At 41.2% G+C, this 24,198-nt stretch overlaps 1 protein-coding gene across 1 annotated transcript in view; it reads left to right on the forward strand.

Moving 5' to 3' along the window:
• The first annotated feature begins 867 nt into the window (after positions 1-867).
• wnt6b (wingless-type MMTV integration site family, member 6b) overlaps positions 868-24,198 on the forward strand; it is a 32,278-nt gene continuing 8,947 nt past the window's right edge. The window contains exons 1-2 of the mRNA XM_044366784.1: positions 868-1,969; positions 13,696-13,916. Of these exons, the coding sequence (XP_044222719.1) occupies positions 1,890-1,969; positions 13,696-13,916 (301 nt within the window). The 5' untranslated portion in view covers positions 868-1,889. The remainder of the gene's footprint in view (positions 1,970-13,695; positions 13,917-24,198) is intronic.

Consider the following 24,198-nt stretch of genomic DNA (forward strand, 5'->3'; position numbering starts at 1 on the left):
ATGGATAAATGAATGTTGGGAAAATTGCATCAGAAAGTTATGGTGTGCTTTGGTCAGCAACAGTGCAAAGTATACTGTACATGATTTAAATCATGCAAAAACTCTAGTGTGTTTTACATGGATTTGTTTCAAGTTGTTTCAACCTCTCCATATGGCCTGACACACAAAATGATGGAAAAGTCTGAATAAATACATGAAACCTACCGCAGGTTGACTATCTGACTCCATATTTTACTGAGGTTGACCGGGCAAAAAATTACAGTGGAGAGTTGTTGTTGTGTCTCTTTTTTTTAATTTTTGGGACTATAATCAGGGTTAAAATATGGTTAGTAATGACTGACTGAAGGTATATTATTAATGAGGGTTATGTGGAATGGAACAGAGGCCCTCATGAAAGACAGCGGTGCTTGACAGGGTGAGTTTGCCTTGTGTTACACTTGTGATTGATTGCATCACTGCAGTGGAACGAAGGTGGGTGTCAGGGCTTTTATGGGCGACCACAGTACAGTGGTGTTGAATTTCAATGGATATGCCCTTGGCCAGATAAGTGAATACTACCCAGTCACTACACACACACACACACACACACACACACACACACACACACACACACACACACACACACACACATTCAGTAATTCAATTCAATAAATTCCTATTTCCTATTGAGAGAAATAATTAAACTTTGGACACTTATGTGTACAAAAGCCTGGTGTGAAACAACAGGACACCTACAGTACACCATTGTCTGTATTTTTTTGTTTTTTTTTTTTTAAAGAAAAGAAACGAAAATAATGTGAATTTTTCAACATCTAAAGAAACACACGACCAACCTACACACCCACCTATATGGTTTCACAAAGTGCCAGTCCCCGATAGGCTGTTGGCACAAATATCAGAAAGGTACTACCACACCTGTGGTGACATCACCTCATTCCATAGACTCTGATTTCTGGTCAACCGTAAACACACATTTACATTATGGCAAGGCTCTGAGTATGCGTGTGTGTGTGTGTGTGTGTATGTGTGTGTGTGTTTACCCCGTTTCTGTTCTCAGCCGCGTCCTCCTAAACCTAATTGCAGTTTCTTTCTCTCTCTCTCTCTCTCTCTCTCTGCCTCTCTCTCTCTGACTGACAGCGAGGATTTCGCTTCGCCCGGAGCGACGTCACACCAAGGTGGGAGAAGACGAGCGCATTTTTCCTCACTTTGGATGTTTTCATCCAAAGAAAACACCCCCGACAGACTGTGGCACAGACGCCTCTACCTGCAGCCGGTGCGCACCGAAAATTACTTCACCGAGTTCATCAGTGCGTCAGTTCAGAGCGCGTAGAGAACAACCAGCATCCAGCGGCACCAAAAACGTTTTTATTTATAAGTTTTCGTCGTCATCATCACCGGACAGGCAGCAGTGCTCTTCATATTCGTCTTTAATATCATTTCATTGTTTCAAATCTCTCTTAGCGTGGCGAGTGTGTCCACCAGAGCAACCTCTAAGCGCTGTTTTTGCGGTTTCAGACGACTTTATTGCTTTGAGTCATTTCTGGTTCTCTCAACACGGTCTGACGAGGCTCTTTAGCATGTAATGTGCTGCGACTAATGGAGCAGAACGACAATGAAGAGGTTAACCACACCTTTGAAAGCGGACATCTCTTCAGCAACCTCTTGACCAACTTTGTTGCGCATTAAGATGCGCCCGACAGAAGAGGAGTTGGATGATGAACTTTTTGCGCTCTCGTTGACAGACAGTTTCCAGTAAGCTTTTTGCTGAGTCGTACCGTCAGAAACCAAGGACCTCTTATGTATTTAAGAAAAAATCAAACTCTGTGTTGGCTGAGCTTGTCAGTGTAAAATTTTCTGGGGAATCTCCTTGAGGATTTGCGGCGTTCACCATGACGGTTCGTCTATCTCGGATCCAACTAGCCCTGTTTTTTATCTTGCTCTGTCCGGTCAATATCATCGGACTCTGGTGGTAAGTGCTCTGTATTAACCACGTGTTGAATGTTTCTGTGTCTCGTGTCAACCTGGGATTTAAATGACCTCGCCCGACTTAGTTTTATTTGATTTCTGCGCACAGACGCGGGGCGTAATCGTGTCTTCTATATTTATCCACAGCACCATCACTCAGCATTGGCTTACCGGTGTTGTGGCTTTTCACCTAAATACTCACATTGTCTTCGGGTTGGTTCCAGGGCTATCTTGGGAGCCTGCGTTTGGTTTGGAGTCTGGTTCAAAAACGAATATGACCATCATAACTGTAAACGTGCACTGCAATCAAGGCTGCAATAATTACATTATGTAACACAATATGGATAATCTATAAAAATGGACCAACTAAGCAGAAAAATTAGTAATGACAAAAACAAACAACAAAATTGCCTGTTGCTTACATGTTGAAAGTGTTCAAAAATACCGTAAAACATGATCTGAACATTATGTTTTTCTATAGTAATGAATTAAAGCTTGTATATACTTTAAAAGTCTGAAACTAATTTATGATTCCCTGCAAACTGCTTGACTTGAGATTGCCCATGTTAGCCAGGGTAATGCTCAGGGTGAAGGAGTTCATAAAGCAGCATCTTTTTTTTTTTTGTTTTGTTTTGGGGGTAGCCTAAGGTGCTCAGAGAATAACAGGCTGAAGTAGGACAGAAGAGAAAGAGGCAAAGAAACAGGGAGGTGAGAGAGCTGTCTGCTGTTCATTGCCTGCAGTATAGAGGAGAGAGGGAGATTGGTGGAGGTGGTGTTGATGGTGTGTGTGTGTGTGTGTGTGTGTATGTGTGTGTGTGTGTAGGGGGGTTTCAGAGTCAGGAATGTCAGGTGGCCCTCTGGGCGCAGTGGATATGTCATCATAAAACAATCCATATAGGCTCAACTCCACAAGGTGTGTGACAGTCGGACAGACAGACAGCCCCTGCAGATCTGCTGATAACATATTTTCTATCCATGTGGGTCTCTTTCTGTGAACTGCTTTCGTTTTCTCGTGTGGTGTATTTCATTAGACAACATCCAATGTTTCTGTCTTCATCTCTCTCACTTGCTCTCCCTCTCACACACACATACACACACTTCTGCAAAGCAGCAGCGTTTGAATGTGAAGCTTTGTGATTTTTTTTTTTCCTCAAGCGAATCCTCCCACTGTTCATTCACAGCTCAGTCAAGGTCAATGTGGGTTGTAGTGTCACAGAGGCTGTGTAAGTCTACTGTCTGTCCTTGTATGACTGGCAGCTTTAGAGGACGCGTCTCCCCAACTTTGCCATTATTCTGCTCCTTCAGACGTGATCGCTGTAGAGGTTGAGGTAAACTGCAAAACTTGTACTCCTTGGAATTATTTCACAAGTAATCTGTGGATTTATTACTATGACTAAGAATGATATTCACAGGAAAAATGAATAGTTCCCATCAGTTTCTACATAAGAACATAAAATGAAATTCTATAAAGGCCCATCATAAAATTTTTTTGTCCGTGGAGTAACTCATGGAAACATCTGTGGCCACTGACATTTTGTGATTAAAATTACTGACTAACTCAAACATAAGTATTAAAAACTGTGATGCTGTAAATGCCATATTACTGGCTCAATAATGCTACTAATGGTAAAGCTTTTCAAGCCATATACCTTTCCCAAAATCTTGATTTAGGAGACATGAATACTTTCCATCAGTTTCTCTATAATTTATAGGACATGGAGTGGAGGAAAACATGTTAAACTTTGTTAAATTTCTAATTTGATGTAAGGACCTCTCCTCATGTAAATGCAGGGTTAACAATGTGTATTGATGGACCAGCAGGATTGGACAATGTCAAATTAAAGCAATGTTTGGGCAACATGGCATCACAGTAAGTACTGATAACAACCTTTAAGTGAAGGATATGGGTTCAATCCCTCCTGTCAACATCAGTCTGCTCCATTCACACTGAAATGCTTAAAGAGTCACATTTCCTCTTTATCATCTTTTTTTTAACTAAAAAAAAAAGAGTGCTTCTGCTGAGTCTCAGCTGTTTAAACATCTGGTCTGTTCCCCCGTGGCTCTTCGTCATAATCTTTACCAACCCTTTACCAAACCTGTCTCCAAGAAACTCATGAATTTATATACAAGTAAATTGCAACAGCAAATACTTTTTGAAGGAAATATAATGCCGCCCAAATTACGTTTTCTGTCAACATGAGTAAACATTTCTTGGAGACAGGGTGTGTATCTGTAACCACCGCTTCAGCTTATTATAAAATAATTACTGAGACCATATAACTGTGACAACTCAGGAGAATTTATTTAGGGTCTGGTAGGAGTTTACTACCTATATCCAGTTATTTGTATGAATTTCTGGACTGAAGCAGAAGCTATCCTTATTATACTTAGGATAATCACAGAGTACCTTTATCCTACTTCCTCACATAGCTTATAGACATGAAATTTAAAGAAGCTTACACTTCAATTAAAATGAAATGGATAGGTATGTATGTAAAATAAATGTAACCTTAGTTTGGTAACAAATCAGTATCTTCAAATTATTGTCTTAATAACATTAACACTTACAGGTTCAACCTGAAATGTATTGTGTTACCCTTAAACTTAAGGAGTCCTTTCTGAGTCCATGTGCTAGTAGTTCAATTGAAAAAATAAAGTGTCTCTTTTAGTGGGAATCCAAAGGGAGAATTGTCTTTAACTGGGGAATGAAATGCTAAAAGTTGTCCAGGAGGTTGTGCAGCAGCAGCCGTCAGTTCCTCTCCAATACCCGCAGGGCACAAGCAGTCCCTCTTCATCCGATGTCTACCTCAAAGCTAACGGGAGAATATCACATAAGCAGGTGACTTGAGGCTAGTGAGTTCAGAGTGGGCAGCTGGCTCTCACAGGCTTACTCTGCCACAGCTACACTTGAGCCCTTTTCAGCTCAATAATAAACAGTACTGTGCTCTAGGTTTAGTACACAATACAAACTATAACTCACTGTATATTAAATGCAAAATACACATTACTCCCTAAAATAAGGAGTAAAACTATGCCATCTGAAGCAACATATTCCTTTGACATTTAGCTTAAAACAACACAGTGTTTCCCCTGTAATTGTACAGGCCTGGTGATCAAATTTTTTTTTAAATGCACAAAACAACGCCAAATATCCATTAATTCGGAAATCAATAACGTTTGGAAGCCTCTGTGCAGCGCTCCGAAACGTGAGGCAACCTATGTGTCATTGCCTGGGAAACTCTTTGTCACGTAGCTCCTTTAAGGAATAGGGCAGTGTGTAATGTGTGTGTGTAGCGAGTGTGAGAGAGTGAGTGACCGAAAAGTGACAGCGAATGCAAGTGGAGTAGAGGAAAAGGTTAGCAGTAAATTGTCAGTCTGGCTGTAAATGTACAATAGAGGCTACAGTGTGTCAGTTAATAAATGCTGCAGCTTCTCTTGACCAAGGAAAGAAAAGTCCCAACTGTTGTTTCCCCAACTGCTGGAAAAGTGAAGGGGGTTAGCCCTGAAGTTAGCAACAGTGGGTTAGCCTTAGTTGACCATGATCACTTAAGGTGGACTGATCTTTAAGGTGAACCAGCTATTCTCATTTTAGTGTCAATCTCAGCGGTTCCTAAACAGAACGGAGAAATATGTAGCTGCTGACTCTCTCCGCCGCCACAGCAGGCAACCTAGTAAAAAAACATTGCAGCGTAAATGTGCGTTTACATTCTGGACACCAGAAGAAGTAGACTTGTCCACCTAACATGGTAGCTAATTAGCGATTAGCTTAACTTGCAATTAGCTGTGTGATCAGCTACATTGATTAAACCTGAATGATCACAGAATGGGTTAGAAGCAACAAAAAGTAGTTATTTTGTCTGAGCAGGCATCATTTTGAACAGCTTTTTTTTCCTATTTTTTCCGCTTTTGAGAAGCTCCGGTATCAGGTGTGAAAAATGCCTGAATTCAATTCAAAATGAGTTACAAAATTGCTGACATAAGGAGATAATATATACATTTAGGGGTCGTTGTGCTATTATTAGCATAAGCAGAGTTATTAATATGTGGTGTGGTCAGCTGCAAGGAAAGGAAAGAGAGCACCTAACAAGGACCTAAACACAGGTGATAAATACAAAAGACACTCTGTATGTCAAAATTCATTCTGTGTCGGTTGCCCGTTTCTGTACTGTTGTCAGCCGTCTCTTGACAGTGCATACAGGACATTTATTTTAAATTAAGCTGTAGTGGATTAAGAGAATCAACACTATGAAACCAGCTACTTCCTTTTCATCCCTACTGACATATGTTGTCATCTTCTTTCACTCACTCACTCACTTGTTCGCTGGCTCTCTCTCTCACACACACACGCACACACACACACACACACACTGGCAGACTGTAGTGCAGCTAGGGTGAAACCACACCTGTGGGTTGTTCCCCCGTCTGCCCGGACAATGATGCTCTCTGTTGAAAGCTGCTGGACATACCATCGTACATTTCTTTTTCTCCGTCTCATGCTCACTCCTCTTCAATGTCTCTATCTGTCTTTGGCCATACTTGTCTTTTGAAGGGAAAATGCCTATCATATAGATATGTTGTCGCTGACGGAAGAGCGAGAGCTACTGTGAGAGGAAGAGAGTTGAGAGAGATGAAATGTTGGGAGATAGCTATGCTTTCAGAGCCTCTACTGATTAGAGCGCTCTAATCATTTGGCCTGAGAGCAGAGACTCAGAGGAGTGAGGAATGTCTTTGCTCTCTTATACTGGTTTTGACTGCGGTGCTTAGCAGGGCCAACTTTGTTCCATATGTGTGTGTGTGTGCGTGTGCGTGTGTGTGTCAAAGCCACGGTTTGGCGGACAGCCCGCCTGGAGTGTGCCACAGGCCCACAGGTGCACACACACTGCGTTTGTGTGTGTGTGTTTATGTGTGTGTCAGTCCAAATTCATCTCTAACCAGTGGATCCTGCTTAATCTGTTTAACATGCACTCAAAGATGTACAAATGCACTAATTCAGTCATACATTTACGGTAACACACACTCACACACACACACACACACACACTCTACACTCAGAGCTGCCATCATCACCAGAAGAGAGTTTCATTGTAACAGATCTTATCTTGTCCCCTCCACTCCTGGTCTGAAAAGCTAGATGTCTAATCAGGACCAGAGAGATGGGTACAGATAAAGATTAAATGACGATGTGGGTTTGGCATCAGGTCGTGAACTGAATTGTGTATTTATGTGTGTGTGTGTGTGTGTGTGTGTGTGTGTGTGTGGGCAAGTGTCTGTCTGTGCTTGTCTGTAAGCACTGCAAGCACTGCAAGCATGCGTTTTTATACTCCACTATGTTCCAGTGCCAGACATACACAGGGCATAGGGCAAAAAAAAATGGTCCAAGAAATCTGAAAATACCCTTGTACTTTGATGAACAGGGGGCAAAAACAGTCCTCAAGGTTTTTGGAGTTGGCAGAAGACAGTTAGAAATGTAAATGCCAGCTAACGTAGCCGTAACGCAGTGTTGTCGGATTTGATTCCTTGCAGTTCCTACATAAAGTAGAGCTTTTGAGTTCTGTGTTCCTGTTATTTCTAACTGTTAATATAACAAATCAGAACTTTTCAAGGTTTTCTGATCTGCTCTCCTTTGTCATGGTGCCTGTGACGGTGAGCAAGCAATATTTTGACAAATTTTGTAGAAATAGAAATGGTTTCTGCTTCAAATTTGACAAGTCAATCACTTCTGACAGAAACACCAGAGAGTCCATCAGAAAACTTTTTTGTCCTTGGAGTAACATCTGTGGCCACTGACATTTTGTTGTTAAAATTACTGATGCTGTATATTGTCATTAATGTCACATTATTGGCACAATAACTATATAATATAATAGCTACGTGGAATCCCCTGCATTACAGTAATCAGATGCACCACAATGTAACTGTACTTTTCAAGCCTTTAATACTGCATTTGTCTTTACTGATATCTGGATTTGTCTACACAATCTATATAAATAAATAACTTATATTTTAATTTACAGACATGCATAAGACATTCATTCAAAAGGCAGTAGTAGCTAGCATCCTTAAAGTTAAAGTAACTAACATACCACAGCTTGCCAAAGGCTGCTTCCTAACATTACTAATTGATTTATGTTGAAAATAATATAAAATTAATTATTAAAAGAAAAGTGATAGTGTTAGGAACCCCTGATTATTTGCTATAAGTTAACAGAGCTATCCCATTACCAGTACTTCACTTAGCTCCATGTGCTGTATGATGTAGGCTACCACTCTCAGTCACACTCAGAGGTTCTCTTTAGATGAAAAAGCACCAGTTTTCCTATCAACTAGATTTATTCTGCTTTCTATATTCCAAAGCTAAAGCTGAGCCCTGGAAATCACAGAGTATATCAACTGTACACTCCTTCCTGAATAAATCCATTCTTGAAGAAATTGTATCTTTGGTCTGTCAGTGCCTTTGGGTGTGCCACAGTAACAAGTTGTTAAAACCAAACAAACGTTGGATGTTTTTCTTATGTGAAATTGCTTTGGTGGTGTTGGTTTCCTGTTGGTCACGCTTTATTGCTACCATTTAAATTGGGTGCGTTATAAATTATGAGTGCTGAAACTTTTTATCCTGTCAAATTTTATTGTTCTCAACAACGGAAAGTAATTGTTGAGGGCACGCTGACCCTCTCACAGTGTCTATGTAACCCTGCTAAGGCACTGAAACTGTTCTCATCCATCTTCAAAAATTTGTTTCGGACATCAGACAATTTCACATTTCTTTATCATCTTGTTTTATCTGTTTGTGTCTCCTTTTATCTCCTCGTTATCTCACACGGAACCCCTCACCGTCGTTTTTCCATTTCTAGACACTCTCTCCCCAGCTGCCTCTCTTCCACCCTTTTTCTTTTTCTCTCCCTCGCTCTGGCATCTCAGACTAGCGCTTGTCGTGACTGTCTTCATCTCCAGCATACTTGAGGGATTAAGGAGGGATGAAATTCACCCATTCATGGGTGGAGTGAAAAAAAAGAAGGGCCCCGTACAGTACAGCAATTTATCTATGGTGCCGTGAGATTCTTAATGAAACCTGAGGTCGCTCTGAGCACCAGTGTTTAATCTCTTTCTGACCCACATCTGGGCCACAAAACACTGAATAAGGCATCTAGGCATCAAGTTTTTTTTCAATTTTTGAGCTATATTACAAAAAAACTATTAATTGAAGCCTTTTAAAATAGTCCTAAATCATATGTTTTTGAAACAATTAAATGTAAACATATCCATTATGTGAGCTAATATTTTATCAAGTTATAAAAAGAACAAAAAAAGAATATGGCCATATCAGAATATTGCAGACATCCTTTGTAGGTTAGATTTTGGATGGGACCTGCTGTTATCTTGTGTAGTCCTGCTATCAGTGCTTTTGATTTGGGTATTTTTGTTACTGTCTTGTTTTATCTCTCACAGTATGACCCTCTGTCTGTGTTTTAGGACTTTATCATTATAAAGAACTACTCATCCAAGACAGTGTTTCCTGAAAGCCCTTGATAATATCATGGCTGCACATTCTTGTTGGTGTTTTGTTTTCTGTTCAGGATCTGTATCATAAATGAGCAGGCTGAGGAACAGTGGCACTTTGCATGGAGAGGATCTGATTACTGTCTTGACTTTGTAGTTCCCTCTCACACGTGTATGTCAGCTTTTATCTGTGTGTCTACATGTCTGCACAGTAGCAAGTGCACCTGCTTGGACAAATGTGCATGTCTGTGTGTATATGCGAAATTGAGTGAGTGCAAACTGTACGTATGTTCAACTATGCACATATATTCATCCTATTATCATTATTTGAGGGTCACTTTGATATGACGCAGTAAAATCTGTAGTTCACTCATTTGAAAGAGTACTCCACCAATTTAGCATGACCCTCCTATAACATTGTTGGACTCAATGGAGAGTTTTGTTGTTGTTTTTTTTAAAAAATGGATCAAAATCGATGCAGCAGAAGCAGAGATATTGTTTTTATGATTCCATGCATTGTTCTTCCTTGTCAAAATCGGACACTTACATTACCCACAATGCAACTCAACTGTTGATAGAGCAGGAGACGAAAATGAGACTTTTCTTGCAAATTAACAAATGTCATTGTCACAATAATAGCAAATTTTCGTTTTACATTCATGCTTTTCTCTGCTTTTCTTAGCACCTTGGACATGCACTTTTTGGATTCTCATTCTAATCTACCTTGCCGGGATGCACACTTTTATGTACCAAACCCCAAACAAGGGCAAGAATGCTGGGCTTAAAGTCATCCTGTTATCCAATTAATGCACCCCATTTTTGGGTATATCGCCAGCGATGCACCCTTTCACCTCAGTTCACTCTAATAACTCCTCATGCCCTGTTTCTAAACTTATATTCACAACAGTCCACTGGGGATTATGAGAACAGCGTTCAACCAAAATGAAGAGATGATTTCACTCTGTCGTGTCAAAAAAATGCACAAGCATTTTATTTTGATTTACGTACATACTACATATACTTAGTTTGGTCTTAATTGTAAAAACATTGTCTTAACTTAATTTAAACCAAAGTCAGCTATTAGAAACAGTTTGAACTCCTGCTATTGTTTGTTTTTCTGCTCTGGTTAGTCAGTTTTTTCTCCTTTCACATCTATTGTGCAGCTGCTTAAGCTTAGGAAGATACTGTTGAAATAAATTAAGTTGTATGATATGACATCCAAGATAAAAGCAGATGCCAGCATGTGAATTTATTGTGTTTATGTGTTATGACATGTCTCTGGTGCCAAATGTCAAACATGAAAACTTAATAAAGAGAACATTTTTACAAAGACGTCCATGTGAAATCGCTATCAGCTCTGATCGGAGAGAGTGTGAGCTGTGACATACGGGGGAAAATGACATATTGCTCCCTATTTTGACAGTAGCAAGGGAAACATAATAAATATAAATACAGTTTCAAAACAGATCCAACAAATTTAAAGTATGTGTTAGGCATGTTTATTTGTAGTGCTAAAAGAATGTAGTCAGTTAAAGCCCAAACCTCTTATGTAACAGTGTACAATACTGGACAACTGGTCTATTTGCCAAATTAAGCACTTAATCATATCTTTTTAAATTAATGTTTCTTTAATATGCAATAAGTCAGTTTTGGACAGAACTTGGAAACAGATTAAAAACAAAATGGTTACAAAGCACCTCAGTCCACGGCAAAGTCCACATGTACGCAAAAGATGCTGTTTTATAATTATTTATTATTATTATTGTTATTGTAAGATCCGCTCCTCCACAAAATAATCTTTGTTTATCTCTTTCATCATTCCACTCTGCAGTATTTGTTTTGTGCTAAAAGAGATGATAGGGAACTTTGTGAGGCAGAGACGTTGTAAATGACTCTGCCTCTTGCTTCCAGGACTCGGAACAAAACTTCATCCAGTGCATTCACTAGTTTTACAACTCTACACCTCCCATTGTAAAAAACAGACTGGCTTTTGTGAGCTGCTGACAGAACTGGCTTCCCAGCACTGCCCTTGGTACACGCACACGCATATGCACACGCATAAGCACACAAACACATACACACACTCACACATATAGGCACAAACAAGCAAATAGAGATGATCTTTCTCACATCCATAAAAACCAGAGCATACTGCATAGAAATACACTTGCACGCACGAACATCAGTTTTTTCTCTCTCTGTGTACTTTCTCTCTTGTTTCTCACACACACACACATCCTGATGGAAGTGGGTAGATAATAAGTGGTTGTCAAAAGTGAGTGTGTGTTGCTAAGTATTGTACTGGTACCTGCTAATTACAGTAACACATACAGACTCTGTCTGTGTATTTTAATTATCTGTGTGACTGCCATACACATACGCATGTGAGAAACACACACACACACACACACACACACACACATACTGTACACACAGAACACCTGTATTGAAAATACAGCATCGTTTCCATAGCAATGTTGTCAATACACTTTCAATGATCATAGAAGGAATGCAGTAGTGGGTGTCTTTAGAGACTGTGCAGATATATGTAAACAGAAAGCACATTTAGACAACTTGAATTATTAGAATGGATTACAAGAAAGGCATAACTGTAATCCATGCTATTTGCCATTATCGTGTGTTTAAGTCCTGCTTGATAACGGTATTTGGGCAGTTTGCCTCTGGACCTTCCTCTCCATGATATTACTGTGAATAATGTTTTGATTCAATCACGGCCACTGTATGTGCCGATATGTTAGTCTACCATATAAATACCTTTATTAAAACGAAAAGACGTAGGTTTTCATAAACTTATGCATACTGATGTATGTTGAGTTGAGGGCTGAGGATACAAGTCTGTTCAACATGTGCTTGTGTGCATCTGGCTGAGAACAAGGACTAAATGTGCAAGGATGAATGTGCATGTTTGTGTGTGAGTGTGCAAATGTCTTGCTCGGTATCAGACCGCCAGGAGAGGGGATTGGCAAGAGTGTTTGTTCTGCTTCTGAAAACAAACTCACAAAGCAGATGAATGATATCGGGTGGTGAGATTAACAGGGACAAGGCTGAATGAAAACCTATAAGGTACAGTAGTCTTTTGCTCTCTCTCGCTCTCTTTTTCTCTCCCTCTGTCTTTCATGCATACCCTTCAGACTCCTATTTCATGGTAAAATTATGGATCACATCTGCTGAGACGCAGTGACTAAAAGCTACTAAAAGCTAACTGCGGAGAAGAGGCAAGAGAGAGATGGATGTAAATGAAAGGGAAAGACGGTTAACAGCATAGAGAGCATGAGCGGTAGACCGCCCAGGCAAAAAGAGGAGGAAAAGAATGGAGGGTAAAAAAGAAATAAAAATCATCTCATAAAGCCACTTTCCTGTTATGCCACTGAAGTCGCCACAGATGCTGGCAGTGTTTTTCAGTGGTGAAGCCAAACCCATATTTCTCATTAAGAGTTAGAATAAACTATTTATCCTCATTACATATACTCATCTGTCAAAGCTATAGAGGAGGTCCAGGGCCCATATTCATCAAATACATGATATATGTACATACATATTTTAATGTTTTAAATATTTGAAGTACATGTCACACATTTGATTTATTTTGCCACACATTTAAACATTCATTTTTTCTTCTTTTTGGTAATATAATATCTACACTCTTTAATCTGGGATGTTTTTTTTTAGGAATACTGATGCAAAGGATATTTGTGGTTTAAGTGGTGACGGTCTTAACTGCTACAAAATCTACAGAGAAACTGTATCATCTGGAAACATAGTGTGTCTGTCTTCTGGTTTACCAAAATCAACTTAGCATTAAGATCAACTGTAAACGGCTTGTCTGTTAAGAGACCAACTGTTTGACTTCCAACTTTGTGAGGACCACACAGTTCTCCCAAGTGCGGTCCAACAGCAAGAAACAGATTTTTGAACCTGACGTCAGAGCTAAGATGCCTCTGGGAAACTGTGCTCTGTTGTCTCCCACGTGCCTATTCAAAAAGCACATTGTCGCCTCGGCCGAGAAGTGGTGGGTAAAGTTGGCAGACTTGGCAGCCGCAGAGAAAACTTAGCTTGCATTTGGTTTGTGGCTGCTGATGAGTGCAGCCACAATGTTTACCGTGCGATTAAGTTAACAGGTGTTGCTCAACAAAAAGAGCAGTGTGAACCTTCTATTGTTGACATGTTACTGAGAGATTGTTCTCTTCTCTGATGTTGTTTAAACCTTTCTAGGGCGGTGGGCAGTCCGCTGGTGATGGATCCCAACAGCATATGCAGGAAGGCGAAGCGTCTGGCGGGAAAGCAGGCTGAGCTGTGCCAGACTCAGCCAGAGATTGTCAGCGAGGTGGCCAAAGGAGCAAGACTGGGTGTCAGGGAGTGCCAGTACCAGTTCAGATACCGCCGGTGGAACTGCACCAGCCACAACAAGTACTTTGGCAAAATACTGCAGCAAGGTGAGTGAGGGAGGAAATGATACTGTATGTCTAGTTTTTGCTTGTATGATTACACCCTTTCCCCCCTGTGTTTTACCCCTAATATCTAGTATGGAGTGCCATTCGTACCTACTTGAAACAATAATTAGACATTTATTCACTTTTTGCTGAGAGCAGAATGAGAAGATTGATACCATTCTTACACGTGCTCATTCAATATGAAGCTACAGCCAGCACCCGGTTAGCTTAGCTTAACATAAATACTGGAGACGGGGGGAAATGTGTGTGTGTGTGTGTGGGGTGGGGGGTTTCTTGGCCTTGTGGGGCAGGTGGATTTGCAAGATCACGACATCACAAGATCACCCGAGAATCCATCTTGTCAGGCTTCAAGTTATGCGCTTGTGTCCAAACCACCAGTGGTTCAGACCAATCAGTGTCATGAATCCAGCTGCCTCATAAGGTAAGACGGGGATAGACGGTGATAGACAGATGGTTCATCCAATCACCTGCCAAGTATTTTTTTTGAAAGTGCCCTTTTCAAAACAGTTTCTATGGACGACTTCTCAGATGGTTCTGTTTAACAAACCATCTGGCGCGTCAGGTTAGTGACTTCCAAGGGTCACTGCAATAAATACGAGATAGAACAGCTTTAGAGGTGTTGTTGGCTGATTTCTTTTTACTTTTGGACAGAGCCAGGCTAGCTGTTTTCAGTGGTTATAGTCTTTATGCTAAGCTAAGCTAATGGTTTCCTGTAGCTTCATACTGAATGGACAGACACAAGAGTGGTGTCAATCTTCTCACCTAAGTCACGGAAAGAAAGCAAAATAAGCACATGTCCCAAAATGTCTAACTATTCCTTAAACAGAAACAGAAACTTTATCAGGAATGTGTCTAAACAAGGTATTAAAATACATGTTTACAAAGGTATAAATGAACTAAACAAGTTTTAGCATCAACGAAATAACACTGAACAGATCATAGCAGTTGTTTGGATTTGGTAAGGCACTTGTTTAAAAATGAAAACACTTGCATGTGACTCATTTTATAAATTTTTTTACATTTGATCTAGACGTAGCTGATGGAAGAGATATATATTCTCATCTCCTTAATGGTTCTCTCCATCAGTCCTTCAAAAAGTTTTTCACACGGTTATAAGTCCTTGTATAAATTTAAAAAGAAAACACACAACATGAAAAAATACTGTCATGTTCCATTTTTCAGCCACAAGTACCTTAGGATCTGAACCCATGACCTCATGACCGCAGCCGGCGGCCTTACGCCAGCTTGAGGTCAGATCGCTGTCTAATGGCAGTCCAACAGACAAGGGCAGCTGTTGTATTTCAGACCAGACATATTCACACTTGACTGACTCTCCTCTTCATCAGATTGGGCACGCTCGAAATGATCAGCTAAAATTGCCTTTTCTCTTAACATCTCTCTTAAGATCTCTTAACATCTTCCTCCAGGTCTTTGATGTCTGTAATATAGCTGATGTTGGGTCACCGCTGGGTCTTGTGCAATTACTGTGTTGGTTTTTCTCTTGTATGATTAGATTCATAGAGAGATGCCTGTCTGTTTTTTTGACTGGTACTACAGAGAGCCTTTATCTGTGTGTTTAGTCAACAAACAGTGAATATCTTTTATTAATATACAACACAAAACGTGTCAAGCATGTTATTAAAGCCATTTTGGGTCTCATTCCTGGCAGATGTGTGTAGTGAAATTTTGTGCTCACCTATCATTAACCTCACAAGCAATAGGCACACACACAATTCTTTCATCTTATTCGCAAATTTTCCACATTAGTATTTTACATTTTACACTGGATTGCTCAAATTTTCAATCGTAAGGGGTTTTACATCAAAGCTGTATTACTTTTCCATCTTGCAAGTTCTTTGTGTAACAGTAAGCGTACAGTGCATACAATTTTCAAGTTCCATTAAGGACGCAAAATACTCAGTTGTTTTTATTTCTTATCTTATTCGAGATTACAACACTTCCAGTGTTGCCAGTATCTGACAGAGAGAGAGAGAAAGAGAGAGAGAAAGAAAAAACAAAACAGAATGAAGACAGAAAGATAGATTGAGAAAAAGAGAGAAAGAGAGGGGGAAAAGAGAAGAATCTACCAGTAGAGACAGACTAGCAATTAATCATAAATTCCTGCCTGTCTATAAGGGAAGCCAAAGTGCTCCTCTGTTTTGAAGCCTTTGTCCTCAATTACCTGGATCTACTCTTAATGGCTGTTTATCATGAACCAGTAAATGTCAAAGTAAAAGTTTCTTAATAGTAGGGAAGATAATTTCTGAGTATGGCTTTGTATTTAATCCCATCTCTTTCTCTAAGTGGCTGACTTAACTTCATTGACCTCAATTACTTCATTTAAACTAGTGATTAGTTACATAAGTTAATACTTTAAGCATCTATATGTTTAATTTCTATGTGATTACAGTATATTTCCCGTAATTATGATGTCATAATGTGGGGTTTTATTTGAAGACAAACAAAACAATCCAAGTGTAAATTGGAGCACTCTGTATGTTGCTTACAGATAATTCATCCCAGTGCAAACTTGAAAACTTAACTGCAAAGCTACACAGAGCAGTCACACAGGCAGGAAGCACTACATTAGGATTTTATTACTGAACTGTGAAGATGCAGAGTTTTTATTTCTTTACTGTATGCAAATCTGCTGTTTTCATGATCTGGAGTGGCTACTCTAAAACTTTTATTTTAGAATTTTCTGCTTTTGCTATTTTCCTTTCACTCCTCATTGCTGCTGCTGCTAGAATAACTGCTCTTCACGAGGAAGCAGCTTCTACAATGAACTCTAAGCATTAACGTTAACTGCTTTATGCCTTTGCCTGTTTCATTGAATTCCCCATGGAGGATTTTTGCTTTTACCCATCCCAATATGAAATGGCTTTCTGAATGGGCAGTGAAGTTGTTTTGTCAAAGCAAAATACAACTGAAACATGTTTTATGTTGATACATCAGTTTCTAATGAGACTTTCATTTGTCTGAACATTTTTCCTTCATTAGCTGCCAGAACAAAATCATTCTCTGTTCACAAGCACATTTGGAAAATTGTTTGAGTAAATACTACTAATTTGCTTAGCAAATATTCTGAAGTAGATGTAATGATGAGGTCTTCTTTGTTTTTGTACAACTTTGAAATCAATTTTTGGACAAAGAAGATTTAATTTTGTGGTTTAATGGTGTGGGTTATACACAGATACACACCTTCAAACTGTACAATGAAAACAAAGCCACAGGGTGTTTGGGTCTGGAGAACAACCAGCTTGGCGGAACCATCCTTTTCTGACTCCCACTTAGCAAAAATATCCCCAGGCTATCTTTATCAACTATCCAAACATAAACCTCATAGCACTTCTGTCGTGCCGTGTGTTCATTAGCTAACCTTCCTCAGAAATGGGCTTTGCTTTGTAACTGTATGCCAGCATGTGTGTCTGAGTAAGAAACAGACTGTATAGCTTGTCAGTGTAGTAATGGGTTAAGGTGAAATGATCCTGCACTGATGACAATAATGAGATATTATGTTTTATATGATGACAATAGTAATGAATGCATTGCATCTCCAGCTGTAGGGTAATAAAATGTTTACTTTACGAGTTGAACACTTTTCTGTAAACTCATCAGATTATAAAGAGCGACTGAGGGAGTGAGGTGTGTGTGTGTGTGTGTGTGTGTGTGTGTGTGTGTGTGTGTGTGTGTGTGTGTGTGTTCATATAATAGGGGTTTTAGCTGATTTCACAACATTACTGAAACTCTGCCATTTCATATCTTTATTGTGAGAAGTGTGAATGAATGAACATGTCTACACAAGGATGACTACTTCTGCTTCGGAGTCCAAGTGTTCTCTCCTCTAGACATGAACCTTTCACGTACTGTCAGCTTCAAAAAGAGGTTGAAGTTCTGGTCTCCCGTCATTAATTGGTAGTTATTATCCTCTTTTCCTTCATCTCCGCTGTGTTCAAATAACATACAAACCCTGGAGCGGCAATGGTTTGCAGTGAGAGCAGTGCCAGCATTCAGTGATGCTACTAATCACATACGGGATGTTGCGGCTCTTCTTTGAAAAGCATGATAGATTGTGTGTGTGTGTGTGTGTGTGTGTGTGTGTGTGTGTGTGTGTGTGTGTAATATAATGCTGCTGTAGAATAAACAAGTACTCTTCCTCTGGGCTGTACAAAGGTTCGCAGAGTAATTAAAGCAGCCATCATTGTGTCAAAACTTTTAGAATTTATTGGGCCTCTTATTAATGATCTTTACAGGTACACACAAAAGTATAGAGACAGGTATACACATGTGTGCACACTCATGCAAATTGAGATCTCTCTATTTAACTGGTATTTATAGTAAGTGAATATAACGTATGTTTTATGGACAATGTGATACAGTGTCTCACCCTGACCTGATAGCCAGAACACACTCATCAGTAATAGAGCTGCAATGATTAGTCAGTTGACAGAAAATGAATCACCAACTATTTAGATAATCAATTAGTCTTTTTTAAAGAAAAGATTCCAAAATTATCTGATTCCATCTTCTTAAGTGTGAATATTTTCTGATTTCCTCTATGTCCTCTATGATAGTAAACTGAATATTTTTGGGTTGGTTGGGACAAAACAATGATATTCCCAAAACAAGGCTGAACAAACTTTTTTTATAGACCAAACAATTATAAACCAAGCAATTAATCGAATAATCGAGAAAATAATCAACAGACAATGAAAATAATTGTTAGTCGCAGGACACAAGTGCACACTATGTATTTTCACATGGCGATTAAGTCTAAATAGAAATAAATGTCAGGCCCTTGTGTTTTCAAAGGGGAGGTGTTTTGGCAGCATGAGAAAAGGTGTTGTGGTTGGTTTCTAGACCTGCATACCACGTATGACTCTGTTTGGAATATCACTAATTTGTGAACCATTGCTTTAATCATAACTGTATTTAATAAATATGAGTGATCATGCTAGGGTGGCACAGTAAAGTAGGTTAGGGGGTAAAGTAGAAGGTTTTCAGAGGTAAAAAAAAAAAATTTGGAGTTGATCCAAAAGGGACCAATGGAAAATCTACCAGAACATGAAGGCAGTACATGTATTATACTAAAAAAGAGTCTGATTTGAAAGAGTTTGAATACACTTGAAGATAATTTCACCTGATCCAAATGCAATAGACCCAAACAGACCTCCTCATCTTTATTTTGCCTCAAAAAGTGATGATAATGAGGGACCACCCGATCCAATGATGGATCCACTCTGGTATTATACATATTGACAGTTACCAGGAACCAAATGGACCTGAAAGGAGTGAGAAGTGGTCTTTTTGTGTGGGGTTAGCACATTTTCCCAGTGCCTGTGTGTGTTTCATCTAGGTGCACCGGTTTCCTCCCACAGTCCAGCGACATGCAGGTTAGGTTAACTTGTGACTTTAAATTGCCTGTGTGTATTAGTGTGAATGGTTATATATGTCAGTGACAGCAGTGTGATAAACTGACAGCCTGTCCAGAATGTACCCCACCTCCTACTATTGTGAGCTGGAATAGGCTCCAGCCCCCCAGGACTCTGAACACAATAGACAGTACAGTACAGATAATGAATGGATGAATGAATCATTTAGTTAGTCATTCATTTCTTCACATTTACTGATAGGCAATGTTTTAACACCTTATCTAATTTGACCTTCCAATGAATCTCTGGCAGAGTTGGTTGGTGTGAGGTGTATGGTTGCCTCCCACTGTCCTCATTGGAGATTCTGATCTTTGTGATCTCCATTCGGAAAAGATAATTGATGTGACCCCCAGTTGCTGCAGCTGTCAACAAATCCATCAAAACAGATTATGCTCAGAGTTAACACTATGTGAAAACAAATTTGTATTATTCCAACCCCTGCTAATCTGGCCTGTGAGGTGATTTCACAGAGAACTTAACATCCCAGACCCCCCTGTATCATCACCTAAAAGTCAGAGTATTAAAACAATATGTGCTAATTCCTGCAGAAGGGCCCTCTGGAATTAGAAGCAGACGTAGACAGGCCCAGACACCCGCCGTGGCAGAGAATTTGTTTGGAATTCATGTCTCCAAGGAAAATATGAAACAGGGTGCCTCAAATCATTCGATTTTTGATAGCTTCCTTTATGCATAACAATACTCTTGTCTCTGTATTCTGCTTCTCTTTCAGCCCTCTGCTCTGTCTTTATTTCCTCATATTCTCTGTTGTTTGTCTCTCTTTCACTCTTTTAGCATGATGATAATTTGCTCCAGGTTACTGATATCATCACTTACATTTCACCAGGAAAAAATAAACCAATAAACATTTTGCAATGAGAATTAGGTTAAATTTGATATTTTCTGCTAAAAGTATATCTATATCAACATGACATTTTCCTCATGATGTCTTCTTGCACCAAATGCAGTGTTTCTGAGGACATCTGGACATTTTGACATAGACTCCCAGCTGCTTTGGACACAGTTTGTGTTACTGTCGAAATATTGTACCAATAATGAGTTGTGAGCTGATGTTTCACACACGTGTCTCTAAATAGACACAGGGATGTTTTGGAGATGACACATCTTGAATTGATGTTTCAACTCTATTCTGCTGAACAGCAGGAATAGTAAGGTGTGGTCTTCTCTAAGCTGCGTGGAAGGTACACAGCACACACATGCACACGCACACACACACACACACACATACACACATACACAGTTGCAGACAGGCTCCACATGTACCACCATGCACATGTAAAGTCACACATACAGAACAAATTCTATGATTTATTTAATCTGGCACCAATCCCAACCAATCCCAAACAAACATTATGCAAGGTGACCAAATGTGAGATGTAATAAATGCTTTAAGTCTACAAAACAATGCTTTACACACACATATGCATCAACACACGCACACAAACTTCAATTTTGCCTGCATTGGAGACATCTCTGGGTGTTGGGGTGTACAGCTGGTATTGATATCACGGCATGCTGGGGTGTGCAGGTCTCGTCGCACGCCACCCATTCTGTGTGTGTGTGTGTGTGTGTTACCATTCCTAATGAATCCCATTCACTGAATCATGCGATATGGAGTTGGCAGTGTTGACGGTGGTGACTGCACGCTCACCGCCTTCCAGCTCTTAGAAATAAAAGTCCTTCACTTCAGCTCCATACACACACACACACACACACACACACACAATGGCTTGCTAAGTGGCTATTATTTTTCTCCTTCTCGTTCTCTTTAACACACACACGCATGCACGCACACACACACATACAGACAATCAGTCCCTAGTCTCTCATCTATCTAAGCGGAGTTCTGCCATTTAAATCATCAACATCCCCAACAAAACCAACTGCTTGCTTGTTCTAGGCAAGATTTACTCTCCAGCTCCAAGTTTCACTTTTCTTTTAAGGACATGGCTGGCTTAATTTTATATTGTATTAAATTTAGATATTATTCTGTCTCTCTGCCCACTTTCCTGAGCCAAGGCTGTACCAGCTACTTACAGGCAGCAACATGCAGTATACAGGGTACTATAGGTTGTGGATACCTAAGAAAGGATGCAGGCCTTACCTGTCCTCCTGCAATGTCATGTAACACTGGTGACGAGGATGGAGTTTCAGTTCCAACCTCCCTCTCCATTCCTCGCCTTGCTCAGTGAGCCATGGACTTGCTGGCATGAATCGTTTGAAACATTCATAGCAGCCATCAGATTAACGGATGCTAGCGACGACCGGAAGAGAACCATGCTCATCCACAACCTGGGCAGCAAGCTACAGCAGATTTTTCGGATTCTCTGACCCATCCCTACATACGCTGCATGTGTCACACAGCTGTCTGGACATTTCACTGTCCCACAGGACATTATGCTCCGTTGGATTGTTTTCCATCAGCACCAGCAACAGGTCCGGTGAGTCAGTCCACCATTACGCAGCTGACCTGAGGGGCTTGGCCAGCCTCTGTAAGTTTGGGGCACTGGATGATGAACTGATAAGGGACCAGCTAGCTAAACACACTAATAACCCGAAACTTGGGCAGAAACTTCTAATGTCCCCTGATGATTAAACCCTGGCAAAGGTTGTGGAAATAGCATTCCAGCTTGAATCTGCAGTTGGTTTAGTGTCGCAACTAGCACCCTTCAGCCCCTCCCTCTCCCAGCCCATGCTACTGATGTAGGCAGTGGGGCCGTCCACAGGATCTCCTAGCCCTGCACCCATCAGGACAGCTCTGAGGTGAATTTTGCCAGATGCCAGGGTGCTGCAGCACGCTGGACCTGTGGTAATTGCGGCTTCTCATCACACCCAACCTGAGCCCCAACCTGCCCTGTCAAGGGGCAGAGGTGTCAACACTGGCAAACAGAACCATTTTGCCAGGGTCTGTCACTCTGCCCCCGCTACCGCCAGTCCAATGCAACATTCACTTAGTCTTCCAGCACCAACAATAACAATTCAGTGAGCGCCACCTCCTGGCCATCAAAGTGGTGCACAGTGGAATCACCCTGCCACTATTGCTGGATACAGGAGCTGCACGGTCATTTCTAAATGTTTCTACCTATTCGGCAGCTCTTTCCACTCTGGACACCCACTGCAGGCACTGAGGATCTTTATGGTTATGGAGACTGTAAAATTGGCATGGTGGGCACAGTCACCTCTTCTGTGTACTACAGGACTAAGGCTGTCCCATTGTTCACCTTTCAATTGAGCAAGGACTTGTTTTGTGACCTGAGTTTCTCCCTTCTGGACAACACCTGGTCCGCCATCTTGACTGTTAGCTCACCTTGGCAACAGCGCTGGCCTTCTCTGTTCAACGGCTTGGGCCGGCTCTCTACCCTTAAGCACCAGTCCCTCCTCAACCGTGAGGGGCACCCTGTCATGCAGCCCCTGCGTCGTCTGCCCCTTGTCCTGCAGGATAATGTAACTGCTGAACTGCAAAAGCTCTTGGAAGCAGGCATAATCGAGCAGGTAGGCACATCTCCTTGGATTTCCAACTTGGTGGTGGCAAGGAAAAAGTCAGGAGGCCTGTGCCCATGCATAGACCTCAGGTCAGTGAACAAGGATGTGATCCTGGACAAGCATCCACTGCCCACAGTGGAGGAACTGACCATCAAATTCTCCGCCCCCAGTTGTTTCTAGAAAATCATGGTCACCATCTTCCCTGGCATTCCAGGAGGGGTCATCTACCTGGATGACATAGTATTACATGATGTGACACTGGCACTTCACGACGAATGCCTGACTAGGGTGCTCAATGTCCTCACCAGCCACAACCTCACTCCAAACCGGGAGAAGTGCATCTTCACTGTGCCCTCCATCAAGTTTGTGGGGTTTCGCCTGACCACTGATGACCTCAGCCCACTCCACTCTAATGTGGAGCATGTGCAGCTTCTCCCTGAGCCTTCCTGCCCAGCCCAACTGGCATCATTCTTGGGGAACACAGCCCACTCCCTGTGTTTCCTTCCCCAATATTCTGCAACCACTGCCCCACTATGAGAGCTCCAGAAAAAGGACACAACATGGATGTGGACTCCTGCCTGCTCTGCTGCTGCTCCCTGTGGCATTTGCCTCTCTGTCCCTCACCTCAGCTGAACAAAAGTACTCAGTGGGGAAGCAAGAGGTGCTGGCCTGTGTCTGGGTGTGTGGTCAGTGGCACATGTATGGATGGCACTTTACACTGTGGACGGACCACCGGGCCCTCACAGCCCTGCTTGCCAGAACTGGGTCGAGGCAGAAACCACTGAGGATCCACCACTGGTCAGAAAGTCTCCAGCAATACAACTTCACCATGCTTTTTACTCCAGAACATGGTGGCAGACCTGCTCTCTTGAGCCACCCACAACACTACACTAAACCTGGGCCCAGACAGAACTGATATGGAGTGTATCTATATGCTCCACACCACACTCCAGGCCACAGTCCCCCTTCAGGATCTCCAGCTCACATCAGTGCAGGACCCCAAGCTCTCCCAGCTCCACACCTTCATCTGGTAGGGGTGGCCCTCGAGAGTCCCAGAGGAGCTTATGCCTTTCCATCACGACAGGGACGATCTGTCCTGTTGGAATTATGTCTGTGTGGCCCGAGGACTCTGCACAGTCATCCCCATCACCCTGAGAGTGTGTATCCTGTCTATGGCACACAAAGTTCACCTAGACATTGTGAACGTGAAGACTGCATAGCCTGATTGTCAGTGGGAAGACTGGCCCACTGCTGCCGCAACTCTGCAGCAGTGCAGTGGCCACCCACACCTTGCAAACAGGTCCAGGTGGACATCTATGAGGAGTTCCATG

Source organism: Thunnus albacares, chromosome 11, assembly GCF_914725855.1.
Source record: "Thunnus albacares chromosome 11, fThuAlb1.1, whole genome shotgun sequence".
In the NCBI taxonomy this organism is placed as follows: domain Eukaryota; kingdom Metazoa; phylum Chordata; class Actinopteri; order Scombriformes; family Scombridae; genus Thunnus; species Thunnus albacares.